This window comes from Eucalyptus grandis, chromosome 6 (genome assembly GCF_016545825.1).
Source record: "Eucalyptus grandis isolate ANBG69807.140 chromosome 6, ASM1654582v1, whole genome shotgun sequence".
In the NCBI taxonomy this organism is placed as follows: domain Eukaryota; kingdom Viridiplantae; phylum Streptophyta; class Magnoliopsida; order Myrtales; family Myrtaceae; genus Eucalyptus; species Eucalyptus grandis.
This window is the reverse complement of record NC_052617.1, coordinates 52,016,934-52,030,839: the sequence shown is the minus strand read 5'-3', so window position 1 is coordinate 52,030,839 and position 13,906 is coordinate 52,016,934. Positions and strand designations below refer to the sequence as shown.

Genomic DNA, 13,906 nt, shown 5'->3' with positions numbered 1-13,906 from the left:
TCGACATTGTCCTATGCATGTGTTGTGTTGTTGTATTGCTGTGTGTTATGTCAGAATTGGTGGAAAATTCTCAAGTCTTCCGTAGTTCTCTGTTTGGTTGAGATAATTTCAAGAGTAGGATTTACATATTTTTTGAAAGTGTAAGTGAATTAGTGATGCTTTGCTGTGAATGTAGGCAGTTCCTTTTTAGATTGGATCGATGAAACTTCCGTATCTTGTTTTTGGATATATGATGTCCAGCTCTTGTTTAGATTAGTTCAACATAAAGCATCAAATTTGAAGGAATATGAATAAAACAGTCAATAAATGAAGCTCCGTCAATGGACAATGACCCAATAGCGCACCAATTTGCACCCTAAGAACTTAATCAGTCAACATCTAATAAAGCCATTATATCGATTAAATTCCTCTTTGTTCAGCCAAAAAACATACACCTACGAAAGCTCGAATACCTTGACATAGTGTAAGGAGCCAAAACAAAACTTATCATCGACAACATAGGAAAACCCAGAAACCGTCTACTCCGGTGTACAAATGCCAAATATATATATATATATAAATGCAAGTCTACGGTTACCATCTCTGATGGTCCGGCAGGTTTGGCCTTCACTTGATTCTATGATTCTATGAGCTTTTCCTCGTAGCTGGTCCCGTTCCCATTTTTTTTCTTGCTAGCATCAGCAACATGCTTTCAAGGACAATTTCTCGTATCGACATGACTAGGTTGTGCGGTGGCTTCGGGGTTTTGACTTAATCGTGGTTGCCGCTGTGACCGAGCCTTTGCCCTTTGATGATTTTGAAACTCCTTTGTCTGGCACCCTCGATAATCTTGCACCAATTGGTCCAGGCCACATGAAAGTCAGGACGTTTCTAGCTCAACAATTCAGTAAAGTAAATTGCACACTAGATGCAACTGGTGTATCTAATCGCAAATTTCATATAAAGTACACCGATTTCCGTAACAGGTCGAGGTTATACTTAATAAACTAGATCATATACTCGAATACTTGAATTAGCTTCAAGTCGGTCGTGCACACGAGAAGAACTTGTTTATCTAATCTCTGGTTCCACAAAAAGTTCAAATGCCAACTTCATAATACCAATAGACTTTACTGACAAAGGGAAGACAGAGAAAGAGAGAGAGAGGGGCATGCTCGGCAGGGGTAATGCCCGACGTTGCCAAGGCTTGCACAGGAGAGTTGCAGATAGTCCGATTTCACCGAAAAAGAAGCCATCCAGCTCCCTCTTTAGGTGTTTCGCGCCATGTATGCTTCTCCTCTCGGCTTATGTGAGAGAAGCGCGCATAGTATCTAATCCAGCTTCTTTGGCACGATGCACATGCAACACCGATTTTGATGATCAAATTACAGGTTTTGTAGCAAACGTGACCATGCAGTTCCAAAGCCACGTTATCTCATCCCATATCTGGCCTCAATGTCGAAACCTAAGCAGTTTCAGACATGATTATTGCTTACCATCCCATTACAGCAACGATCTCCTTAACTAAGAAACCATAGGAACTATTCTAATGCTTAGTGGGAATGCTCCCATATGTAGTATCAGCCACATCCCATATTATAGAATTCGCAACAGAGACATTAGACAAATTGGAGGAGGATCAGGCGAGCGCATCATGTCAGGAACTGACTTTTAAATTTCAAGTTCATACATCAGAAAGCTCTTACGACTACGATTGACCAAAAATGAATCTGCTGAAGATATGCCTCGAAAAAACTTTCTGTACAGTTCTAAATTCAAGATAAGATCTGCCCTGTGGATCTGTCAACTTAGGAAGGGATGTTAATCTAAGAGCACTCCTGCCTAAAAGCAAAATCACCTGTTAGAAAAAGCAGCTGCAGCGCTTGGACCTCCTCAGAAGTACGGCGCTTTCTCATTTGTTAATTACCAAGCCTGTACCAAAGTCACAGCAACTTGTAATCTCGATTCTCTGAATAATTCTGCTAAAACAGTGTAATGACTTCCTCACTTGGGACACAAGGATATTGAATTCGCTATATGTCTATGACCGATGTTGTTATGATGGCAAGAGTAATGTTATGAGACAGTTGAAGATGATGGAGGGTGTTTTTGCAATGTCCAAATATCGTTATCTCCTTGTGTCCATGATATGTTAAGGCCTTCAATCGCCCACTACATCTGCATGACATGTCATCTACTGATGGACTTTGTGATTGCTTATGTCAATGAATTGAATGGCAACTGAGTTGCTAAAGCAATGATATGTTTTTCCAATGTCCGAATATCGTTATCTCCTTGTGTCCATGATATGTTTAGGCCTTCAATAGCCCACTACATCTGCATGACATGTCATCTACTGATGGACTTTGTGATTGCTTATGTCAATGAACTGAATGGCAACTGAGGTGCTAAAGCAATGATATGTTTTTCCAATGTCCGAATATTGTTATCTCCTTGTGTCCATGATATGTTTAGGCGTTCAATAGCCCACTACATCTGCATGACATGTCATCTACTGATGGACTTTGTGATTGCTTATGTCAATGAACTGAATGGCAACTGAGGTGCTAAAGCAAATTAACCAAATATTGTGCAGACTGATGCACTAGACAAACATACAGATAAATATGTCAGCCTCTATAAACTAATCCAAGCAAAAGTTTGTCCTGCTTAACAAATGCATGACTTCAGTAACTATAACATGGCCAGATGACATGTTAGTGATACAACTATCTAGGTGGTCTCATCCACATGTAGAGAGAGATGCCAATGTTCATGACTTGATGGTGAATGGATGCATGGAACAGCTGCAAGATGCATCCTATGATGAGGTAGTTCGATTTTGTTGAGCATGAGAAACAGAGTACATCCCCTTCAAGCTACTGATAAGTCATCGTCTGTGGAGCTCCATTAGCACCTGAAGCTGCAACAAGCTGACCGCCATCCTTTCTTTTCCCAAATGGGTTCTTTGAGTATGTAATCGTACGTCAAAGAAATGACAAGGCAAGTCATAAAAAGCCACGATGATATAATAAATAAATGAAAAACAACTGACAATATATGGCCAACATGCATTGTAAGTAAAAAGAGCATATAAAATGGAAGTTCCAAAGTCATGATTTTGGTAACTGCTAAATTCGAAGCTAGACAAGAAATCAAGATGTCAATTAAGGTATACTGTTGGATAAATCTGCCAATTGCTTAAAACAGTCGAATTAACAATGACAGTAAACAGTCACACAAACACAACTCCTCCACCCTAGAGTGTTGACTTAAAGTCTTAATATAATTGTAAATCCATATGCTGCAACTTTTGGAGAATAACATAAAGGCAGTTCCTACCAGATAGTTATCCCGCATCAGTGTCTTTCTAGAGATCCTCAGAATAAATTGAGCTAACAAAGTTCTATTAGTGCAATGAAGGTTCAAAAAAGAGAGAGGATGACAAGAATAAACAACCCATTCACAATAGCGAAAGAGATGGCAAAAGGATATTGAATTCGCATGCCAACAGAACCAGAGCTGGAGATAACAGCACCCTGCAAACTATGATGTACATTTGTGGCGCTATTGACATCCTGTCCAAACAAATGAATGAATTTGTGGCATTAGACATCCTAAACAATGTTCTTAGCATCAAATGAAGTAAAACTAGCATGGTAGCAGTATTCTTACTTCAAACTCAATAAAGCAAACCGTATGTCTTTCCTGCCTAAGGATCTTCATCTGCTTAAAACCAGGTTGCCTGTGTAATCAGATTCCAAATAGGTGAAAAATGAAGTTCCTCCAGCAGCCATGTCCTAAATAGGCAAGGGGAAGCATGAAAAGGTAAAATTTCTTACACAGAGAAAAGACCCCTGAGTTCTTCCTCGTTAACATTCTCCCCAAGATTCCCAATAAACAAGGTATTGCATGGAGGATTGTCTTTCATGTTCTGCAAAACCATCGTAAGAAATGTGTAGGTTTTCTAACAATTTACCAAACATGAACAGCCACACTTTGAATTCGTTCTTTAAAAAAAAAAATATATATATATATATAGAGAGAGACAAAAAGGAAACAAAAGAAATGCTTGAGTACATAAATACTGAGGCACATACATTTTTTATCTACTTGTATTTTTTTTATTTTTCCATCATTTTGTTTCTATCGTAAAGACCAAGATAACTAATCAGCAGAGGTACAGAAGTGCCCCTGCCCAAATCTATTATTGACAGATTAGACTCAGAGAGAAAGAGAGAGATAAACAGACAAACAAGACTCGTGGTCGAGGGAAAGGATGAGCACCATTCACTGAAGTAATTAGTACATTCCCAAGCTTCACAGGTCAAGCAAGTAAGAATTGCTAATGACCCAAATGGCAAGGAGACATAAGCAAGGAATTATTTGGGCATGATTTGTCAAAGCAGCATCTTGAAAAGGACCTTATAATATTTCTGAAAGGTCTATGAGCATACCTCTAGCTCAATATCCTTACAAAAGATTGAAGAGAGTAGAGAATCAAAACGGTATTGACAAGTTTGCAAGAAGATGATCCTCATATCATGTCAACAGGACGGTCTGTGTACTAAACTAATGCATGCTCTACATTCACGCGATCAAGAAATAATATCTGGTACAAGAAGCATTAGCAAGATGCCTATTGAACAAGGCCAGCAAGTTGACATCATTTGAAGCGTCATTAGCTTATACAGGTGGAGAGAAAATAATTCAATAACAACATATAAAAAGCAGCTATTCAATTTCATGATCGAATCAACTTCAACAGTACAGGAAACCACTTCAACTTTGCAATAAATCAAAGCCACTTCAATTACGTTGATGACAATATGATGCAAGCAAGCTTGATTAAGTTATCATAAAAGTCATAATTTGAAAAAAAAAAAAAAAAACAAGTTTGACATCCAAATGAAAGATTTGCCAGAGCAAACACTAATAAATGTCACAACTGAAGTAGAGCAATTCGGCTCTACCTGTACAGGCACATAGTTGGTAGGTGCTGGAACAGGAGCAGGAGTAGGCATTGGCACCGCAGGTACAGGATAAGCTGCATAAGGATCGTAAGGTGGAGGAGGAGGGGGAGCCATATACCTAAATTACATAAACAGTATCTGGTGAGAATAATGCTGCAGGTGCTTCCTTATTGACAGCAGCACAAGCCTTTTTTAAACCATTCATTCAGTTCGATCTTTTTCCATCCATGCAAATCCTTCCCATTATAAAACATAAGCACTGGGAAAAAGTATCTGTTACCCATGTGGTCCCCAAACAGGTGCTGGAGGGGGATGAAATGGAGAGGGGCTGGCATAGCCAGCATGAGTATAGTCACCACCAGTTCTCATGCGCTTACTTTGATCGTAAACTCCAGAATCTGCCACAATTCCTGCATATAAATGGATATCAAAATCCAGAATTTCAGTTGCAAATATGGATCGAACAACAATAATAAGCAGAGAGGTGAACTAAGTAAGGCATACTATTTAGAGGGGCAAATTTTTTTTAACCTTTGAATCAACTACCATTATTTTGGTGTTTTAATTAGAAAACAAGCTTGTCGGTATAGATGGTCATGCTTGGTGCTAATAGTAAAAAAAACTACAAAGAGAATCAATTAATTCATCCTTTTCGGCTACCAATGACTGAGGTTTCCCGATGTTTGGCTTGGATTAATCTCTATCAAGAGTAAAACAGACAGGTTGGAAAGGACGAGAGAACGCTGAAATATTAAAAATTAGCAAATGGCCCCCCTTTGGCTGTTTCATATCCTTCAGCTCCATTGAAAGAATAACAAGGTCAACTAAAGCCACAAAGGTGTTATCAGTACAAAGAAGCTATCTCGCACAGAACCCAAACATAACGGCGAACATCTTTCCCTTCACATTCAATTAATGAATGTCCCCTCTGACTATGTTGTTGACAGAGTTATCTATTTACTTATAAAATTTCTGAGCATCATTTGCTCCCTATAGGTTTTGTTTTTGCAAAAATTGAATCTCAAATTTATTGTCTAAGTGAGAAAGCTGGATATAATTATAACAACGCTAGAGAAATGACCAAGTAATTATAGGCAGTCTCAAATTTTCTTCCCACCATTTCAAATGGAAATTGGAGACAGCATTTATCGGATTGGGATAGTAATCATAATATGGCATGCCAGAGCTCACCTCTCTTGACAAACAGATTCTTCTTGGCCATCTCAGTGTGCAAGACAGATTTTGTATCCGCATCAAAAACCATATCCTAACCAACCCATGGACAAAATCAGTCAACGCGGCATACAGGAAATAAACCCGAACAACACACAAAGAGGAGACACGGCAAATTATAATCAATCAGCACAATGCGCGATTCCACTTCCAACCTGCAGGGTGTCCTTAGCAGCAAGAGCGAGCTGAGCTGTCGAGAACAGCGCAAAGCCCATGGGCTTTTCGCCTTTGAAGTTCACTTGCGACGCCTCGTAGCCAGGCAACCATCTGAGCAGATTCTGGAGTTCCCTCTCTTTGACATCGTCGGGGAGTCCAGTTATAAAGATTGTCCGGACCTAAACACATCACACACACAAACACACTCCATCACTTCACCAAACACACACTCCATCACTTCACCAGCCGAAGGAGAAGCTGAACTCGTAGATCACAGGCCGTCGATAGATAAAAGAAGTCAATGCTCTAAAACGACGTATTGAGCTTTCAGATTTCACTGAGATCACGCCACAGCACAAGATCAGTAGCTGCTAACGCCGGCCGAAAAGATTCGAAACTTCAAATTAGGGTTAGACAAGCCTCAATGGCTAAAAAGCCAAAAGGCCAAAAAGCACGCAGCGCGAAACCGTGAAAGCCAGCAGAATCACAAGGGGAGAGAGAGAGGACCTCGTCGTGAGAAGCGATGGGAGAGGGGTGAGCGTGCGGCGGGGGAGGAGGGGCGGCGGCGGAGGCGGGCGGCGGAGCGGGAGGCGGGGCGGCGGCGGTGGCGGGGGCCCATTGCTGGTGGTAGGGGTGCATTCCAGCACCTGCCATATCCCTTCCTCCCTCTCTCTCTCTCTCTCTCTCTCTACCTTCTAGATTCCTCCGATTTGGTCGCCGGGAAGATCGATGACTCCGGGCGATTTCGGATTCGGATAGAACTCCAAGAAACTCTGGGAATTGGAGGACGAATCTGGGGCGTAGGGCACGTCGCCACCATCATCGTCGCTCCATTTTGCTCGGAACCCTTCTTCTTCCCATGTTGCCCTTGGCGGCCCGACCGGTCCGGTCCGATCCGGTCTGGGCTTCCAAAGAATGAGAAGCATTTTCTTCTTTTTTTCCACAATCACAAACAAATATAACGAAAGAAAGAAAAGAATAGAGATCATACTATAGGGAATGCTTATTTGGACTTACAAGCAAAATGTTTTTTTTTTCTTATTCTTCAAAATAAGAAAAAAATCATTTAATTTCAAAAAAAATTTAAAAAAATTGTATGAATTTATGTTTAGAATTTGAATTTCTAGAACATTTCAAGAGTTTTGAATTTAAAAAAAAAATCAAAATATGTGTTACCTGAATTTTAATTATATAAAAAAATCAATACAGATATACTCACATTAATTCAAAACAAAGAAGATTCATCACCCACCTCTCCCTTCTCCAAAAGATCGCTATAGTAGTTCTTTGTATCTATAGTATTTTACACTTGATGACGAATTTTGTCTTTTATAATCTTGAGTTGTCACATAAGTTCGAATGTTATGTTTCCCTCCACATATAAAATTGAAAATGAATATCGTGAGACCCCAAATGTGCGTCAATAAGTACTTGTACTTAGCTCTCTTCCTCTCTCTCTTATTTTATGGACAATTTGGCAGCATTGGACCTGTTCCATCAAGGACAATTTGACAAGCTCAATGGATTATAGCGATTTCATACTGCTTCACTCTGCTGAGTCGGAATGCGGCCAAAATGGGATCTATTGAGAGATGAACATTAGCTTTTCAAACCACCGGCTACGGTGGCTCCACGTGATAAGCGCCCGCCGATCCTCACCAGCGGGGTTTCAAAACCGCAGGAGGAGACTAGGTGTATTAAGTGTGACTCAGGGGTGGTGGGTCCTCCTACTTAAGTGTCACCTGGGGATCTGTTGACTGCAAGCCAGTTCCTCCAGCACCAAAAAAAAAAAAAAAAACATTAGCTTTTCAAGACATACAGTGATGCTCATTCAGTTGTGACCTATGATGATTTCTTCCTTTGCTTGACATTGAGATGATACACCTGATCATAAGTTTATCTTAGCTATGAAAAAAGATTTACGCTGTGAAATGTTTTTCTAATTAGCAGGCTTAATTTCAATGCTTGTTCCTTGTCCTTGAAGGCCAGTCGCCGGATCGACATTCGATCCTGACTTTGTAAAAAATAATTTCTCCCAAAAGAAATACTTCATTCATATCTGAGGAAGAAAGTTGAGAAGAAGAATACAGTTCTACATGATATCACACGAGAAGGATACAACAAACAACCATGGCACACTCTCAAAACCGGTAATGCTAAAGACTAGAAGATGAACGATGAGAGTAGGGAGGGACACAATAAACACTCTGGAAATCACGGTAACACAACTGCCACCGCCGCTTCTGCAATGATAGGAACAGAGCTTATTGCCACGAATCTCCGGCCGGTAGCTTTATTCATCAGAGAAATTGACCTCGACACCTCGAGGTGCATCATTTTGAATTATAGGTTCAGGAAGACGAACTCTTCGATAGCCGGGACTTCTCCGATTTTCTGGAGGGTCTCCTTATTTGGTTCCTCGTCCACACCAATTGCCATAATAGCCTGTCTCCTGCGCACAGTCCGCCCCACGGTCATGAAGCTCACGTTGACATTACGCTCGCCGAGTATGTTCCCCACGTGGCCGATCATGCCTGGCTGATCAACTTGCCGGCACAGCAGAAGGTTCCCTTCCAAGCTCACATCAACCCCAAACGAGCCCACACAAGTAAGCCGAGGGATCCCATCCTTCACTTTCCCCTCGATGCTGATCTCTCCGCCCTCGGTGACTGCACTTGCGAATTTAGATTCCACATTGCATATCTTCACTTGAATTGAGTCGATGGGAGACTCCGGGGAGGCGTCCACGCTCACCCGCTCCTCAACTATTCGGAGGCCCTTTTGCTTGGCCGTATAGTCTGCATTGACCAGATTGATGAACGACGCTGATATCGGCTCGATGATGCCCTTTGTGATCATTGCTCGAAGAAGTCTTGTGTCGAGATCATCTGTGTCGCGAGCTGACCTATAGATGACCCTAACAGATTGAATTCCTTTCCCTCCTGCCACTAACTGCACGGCTAGCCGACCCAACTTCTCAGCTAGCACCACATAAGGAGCCAGTTCGGATAGAACCTGTGAACAGGACCAAGGGATTAGCTGATGAACAATATGTTACTGGAAGTGGGCAATCTAGATGTAAGTAGTAGAATATCTTACATCTGGGGGAACCATGGGAGCATTGACCGCAGTGGCAGCAAGTTCTCCATTCAATGCTCCAACAACAGCCTCCGCAATCTCGATAGCAACACCTTCCTGTACAATGTTACTGTGGATTAGTTGAAGCAGCTATATAGCCAGCGAAAATGTCCTGGTTTATTTAAGTTTTCAAGTGTAAAGTTACCTGTGCTTCCTTTGTGCTGGCTCCCAGATGAGGTGTGACAGTAACATTAGGATGTTGCACCAACTTGCTGTCTGATGGTGGGGGTTCCTTCGTGAAGACATCAAGTGCTGCCTGTTACAAGCAAGAACAAGAAGAAGAAATAAGCTTCACTGAGTCTTCGGAAACAACATTAAGAACAGAGAGACAGCCTTTCAACTGAGGAAACAAATCAACGGTAGGAATATGTCATGTATCTTTTTCCTCACTTGTTATAGCAAAAGAAAGCACCTGACCATCAATTCGGTTCGGAGCCTAAGCGTTTACATAACAAGCAAATCTCCATGAGTTCTTGCTCCCTCATATATGAAGATATAAAGCAGACAATCCTTCCACATAACCGGATCAAGACTATCATAAGCAAGAGCAATTTGACTAAGCGGGAAAGGGAAAGCACGTGCACCTGAGCAACTATTCCGCTATCGAGAGCCCTGACCAGTGCATCCTCATCAATAACTCCTCCCCTGGCAACATTTACGATGCGAACTCCCTTCTTCATCTTGGAGAATGTGTTGTCGTTGAAAATCTTGGAAGTAGTAGGCGTGAGAGGCATGTGGAGAGAAAGGAAGTCTGCAGTAGCAATGGCTTGATCAAAAGATACCAATTCCACACCCATGGCTCGGGCTCTGTCAGCTGGCGCATATGGATCGTGCGCTATGACAGTCATTCCTAGACCCTTTGCCCGTCTCGCGACTTCTGATCCCACTTTACCGAATCCCATGACAGCTAATGTCTTTCCAACCAGAGAGACACCCACATACTTGCTTCTCTCCCATTTTCCTTGAGAAAATCGCAAATTTAGATTAGCAACATGGAAGTAGCAATCGAGTTCACCGTGCACTAGAGAGGGTGTAGATCAAAAAATTGAGGGAGGCAAGAGTATCTGAGTCAAGGCATTTGCATTATCATGAGTCCAGAAAAATGTGAGTAATTCTAATAAAACAACAGGATACTTAATTATCTAAGTTCTTCGCAAGGACCCGCCAATATCCGACAGCAGCTTTCTCCATCTTCATGAGCCCAGCCAGACATGAACGGTGGCACAGGTTGATCACTGACGAATCAACTCCCAACCACCGAAAAAAAGCGAAATGTTGGGTCTGTTGTATCTTGTATATGCTAAGAGAAAGAGAGACATTCTACAACTTGAGCCTCTTACTCTAAGGAAACAGTTTATGTGGGGCAGAATCATTCGGCCATGGTTCAGTTACGAGGTTTAAAGGTAGCGAAGTCTAAATTAATATACCGTCTCATTTAGATCTAAAAAGTCCAAAAAAAGAATGAAACTTTATCTAGTTTATTATGAAATAGAATTTAGCTTAGATTATGAAAAATTAAACACAACTCATATGACTGGGAACTGAGAAGGATCGAGCTAATGAAGAGCTACTTATAAAAGCGAATGATAATTCTAACTCTACTAGAGCTTCCGTAAACCAGCTCGACTTTACATAAATTAGATTTCTCCTCTCTAAAGTTGTCCTTCCTCACGCTATGACAAAACTTCATCCTTCTTTAAAGTTGTCCCCTGCCAAAAGAAGTAACCGAGTATTCACTTGCTATCCCATTTTCGTGGAATCCCATATGAGTTTTTACCCTCTTCTTTCAAAGGTAAAATTCTGTCGACCAAGACATGGAGGAAGATGGGCTTTTTATGCTCTGCATATTAATAGACACATGGCCATTCTAGAAAGTCCAAGCCTAACCAAAGAAACATCACATTCTTTTTCCAACTTTGAAAAATAAAAGGGTAGAAATTAGATTATGTTGTCACTTTCATAGATTCAACCACTTGCAGCCCTAGAGATCTCTCTCGGTTGGTGGATGACGCGAGTGAGATCCAAACCTATACTTCGACCGATCTAAGGTAGCCACGAAATTCCAAAATGCACCACAGCAGAATCTCCCTAGTCCAGGCTAGAGACTGCATCTACAATAATTTATAATCTTTCCATAATTAATGAACTTATGATGCATATAGGGCGCCCATTAGTTTATCGAGAATGCACAGTTTAGGCACATGTGGGGCATGTGGAGGCCCCCTAAGACTGTGATGGGTGCAGAAAAAGCATTTACTATCATTTTTTTCATTGAAAGAGCAACTAGCATCCGAGGGGATGGTTTCTATATTCATGATGCATCGGATCTTCTGTACAAATATCAAATTCAAAGCTGCAACCACCACCACCACCAACCCCACAATAAAGAAAATGTTTTTCTTTTTTTTTTTTTTAAAATTTTTGGTGGGGTTGACTGAAAGAGGACGAATTCATGAGCAAGTTCATCCAACACAACGATCATATAATGGAGATTCCATGCTGCAAAGGCTGTACAGAGTGTCTGATTGCACGGACTGCAGGTTAAAAAAGCTTTTTCAGAGACTAATGATTTTTCGGGCATTATTTTCCCCCACCATCAATCTTTAAGATTGAGAAGGAATGAAAGTAATTTTGTTAAAGTTGAGCAATCATGAATAATTTACAACATGAGTTGGCTCAACTTAGTACTGTTTACCAACTTCAAAAAGACAGTTCACCTAACTTTAAAATAATTGAAATCTTTAGATCTAGAAGAAATATTCTGACTTCTCCAGTAGAGATATTGCGAGCTTTGCATCTAAAATCCATTCAATTCTTCAAGCATCACTAAGAAAATTCTAAAGTTAAGTCAGAACCGATCCAAGATGAGACATCCCATCTTATGTGAAAATAGGTTCGTGTATGATTTTTTAAAACCAAATCGCTCCATACAAAAGTGGACCTTTTCACAGCTCCATGGTGTAAATTTTCTCTTTTTGATATTTACATCTACAATACTGACATCATGGACATTTGAAGCACACGCTATTCAATGAGGTTGATCTCTTGATTTCCCTCCTACTTGCTTGGAATTAGCCAGAACTTTGACGGCTCGTTTTACCAGAAAACAAAATCTTATCGTTTTAAACTAGTTTTCAAAGTGTCGGTACCTCTAAATTTCTAAAGATTCGGCACACAAAATGCTAAAAGTATGGAATTTAAAACGTGAAAAAGTATAATTCTGCAAAAGGACAAAAGAAGTGATAACAACCAATCACGAGAGCACCCCTTTTTACTTTTCGAAGGCGCGTACCAGCTTTAATGGAGGCATCCGCCTGGGCCACGTTGCGAGCCATGGCCGCGAGGAGGGCGATGCCGTGCTCGGCGGCGGCGACGGTGTTCGCCGTGGGGGCGTTGACGACCAGGCACCCGTGCTCGGTGGCCGCCTGCAGGTCCACATTGTCGATCCCGACGCCGGCGCGGCCCACCACCTTGAGCCGCCCCTTGGCCGCCTCGAACACCTGCCGCGTCACCTTCGTCCCGCTGCGCACGATCAGCGCATCGACGGACGAGATCTTCTTGCACAGCTCCTCGGGCGAGAGGTCGTACAGGCACTCCAAGCGCCCGTAGCCGCGCAGGACCTCGAGCCCCGCCTCTCCGAGCTTCTCGGAGACCAGGATCGTCGGACCGTCCTCCGCCGAGCCGGCGCCTCCGCGCCCGGCGCTCCTAGATTTGGACGCCGACGTCTCCGTCGATTCGGCGGATTTGAGAGCATCGGTAACTATCAGAGAGCGGCGGGGGGCACGGCCGTAATGAGAACGGGAGCGGGAGAGCTTCAGGGAGAGTGGGGAGGCGGTGGCGGCGGTTGGAGAGAGGAAGGCGAGGAGGAGCTTCGATCTCGATTGATGCGAAGAAGACGAAGGCGACGACGAAGAGATTGAAGGTGGGAAGATGAATTTGGTAGAGGAAGAAGCAGCCGCCATTGGAGAGGGAGAAGGGTGAGCTCTTCTCTGTGGGTTTTTTTTTTTTTTTTTTTTGGGTGTTGGCTTTGCTCTCTCTCTTCTTTTTTTTTTTTTTTTTTTTTTTTTGGGGCTCTGATTGTTAGTGGTTGTTTCAGATCTTCTGACTTTGGTTGGGAGCGTGAAATTTGAGAGATCTGGTTTGGTATTTATAGGGGAAGTCAAAGAAGTGGAAAGTTCTGGGGTCTGACCTGTTGCCCCCGCGTTTATAGATTAAAAACGACCAAGAGAGGTTGTGGCTTAGCTTACGATTGTTTCTAAATGAAATATATGTGTGTGTGTGAAAAATAAAGTGATTGAAATCCAAAAATAAAGCGAAAAATATTTTGTGTGGTTTAGTATCAAAACATATGATAAGATATGTCTATATAGACATATATTATTTAGGCACTAATATTTTACACATGAGTGGTCAAGAAATTGGGTACA

The 13,906-nt window shown here is 41.9% G+C and overlaps 2 protein-coding genes across 3 annotated transcripts; both read right to left on the bottom strand.

The window, feature by feature from the left end:
* Nucleotides 1–379: 379 nt before the first annotated feature.
* On the bottom strand, nucleotides 380–7,160 carry LOC104450668 (U2 small nuclear ribonucleoprotein B''). Of its 2 annotated transcripts, XR_005552179.1 has the most exons (10): nucleotides 6,849–7,160; nucleotides 6,341–6,520; nucleotides 6,144–6,219; nucleotides 5,233–5,362; nucleotides 4,953–5,070; nucleotides 3,822–3,913; nucleotides 3,655–3,724; nucleotides 3,475–3,557; nucleotides 1,838–2,955; nucleotides 380–828 (listed from the first exon to the last, which is right to left on the bottom strand). XR_005552179.1 is itself a non-coding variant. In XM_039315543.1 (9 exons), exons 1-9 carry the CDS (start codon nucleotides 6,993–6,995, stop codon nucleotides 2,859–2,861), a joined length of 993 nt encoding a protein of 330 aa, XP_039171477.1. In that variant the 5' UTR covers nucleotides 6,996–7,160; the 3' UTR covers nucleotides 1,635–2,858. The 2 variants fall into 2 exon arrangements, 1 of the variants encoding a protein (XP_039171477.1); XM_039315543.1 differs by lacking the exon at nucleotides 380–828 and having other exon boundaries at nucleotides 1,635–2,955.
* Nucleotides 7,161–8,370: 1,210 nt separating this feature from the next.
* LOC104450667 (D-3-phosphoglycerate dehydrogenase 2, chloroplastic) lies at nucleotides 8,371–13,604 on the bottom strand. Its single transcript, XM_010065331.3, has 5 exons — nucleotides 12,772–13,604; nucleotides 10,064–10,440; nucleotides 9,625–9,735; nucleotides 9,441–9,536; nucleotides 8,371–9,356 (listed from the first exon to the last, which is right to left on the bottom strand). The coding sequence occupies exons 1-5, from the start codon at nucleotides 13,439–13,441 to the stop codon at nucleotides 8,685–8,687; spliced, it is 1,926 nt and encodes a 641-aa protein (XP_010063633.2). The 5' UTR covers nucleotides 13,442–13,604; the 3' UTR covers nucleotides 8,371–8,684.
* Between the last annotated feature and the right edge of the window lie 302 nt (nucleotides 13,605–13,906).

Excerpts from the sequence above, each read along its gene's own strand:
- LOC104450668 (XM_039315543.1), bottom strand. The coding sequence starts at position 6,995 with ATGGCAGGTGCTGGAATGCACCCCTACCACCAGCAATGGGCCCCCGCC. Across the intron at positions 6,220-6,340 it reads CTGCTAAGGACACCCTGCAG|GATATGGTTTTTGATGCGGA; the intron begins GTTGGAAGTGGA and ends TGGGTTGGTTAG. Across the intron at positions 3,558-3,654 it reads TTTGCTTTATTGAGTTTGAA|GATGTCAATAGCGCCACAAA; the intron begins GTAAGAATACTG and ends TTGTTTGGACAG.
- LOC104450667 (XM_010065331.3), bottom strand. The coding sequence starts at position 13,441 with ATGGCGGCTGCTTCTTCCTCTACCAAATTCATCTTCCCACCTTCAATC. Across the intron at positions 10,441-12,771 it reads GGATGCCTCCATTAAAGCTG|GAAAATGGGAGAGAAGCAAG; the intron begins GTACGCGCCTTC and ends GATTTTCTCAAG. Across the intron at positions 9,736-10,063 it reads ATAGCGGAATAGTTGCTCAG|GCAGCACTTGATGTCTTCAC; the intron begins GTGCACGTGCTT and ends TGCTTGTAACAG.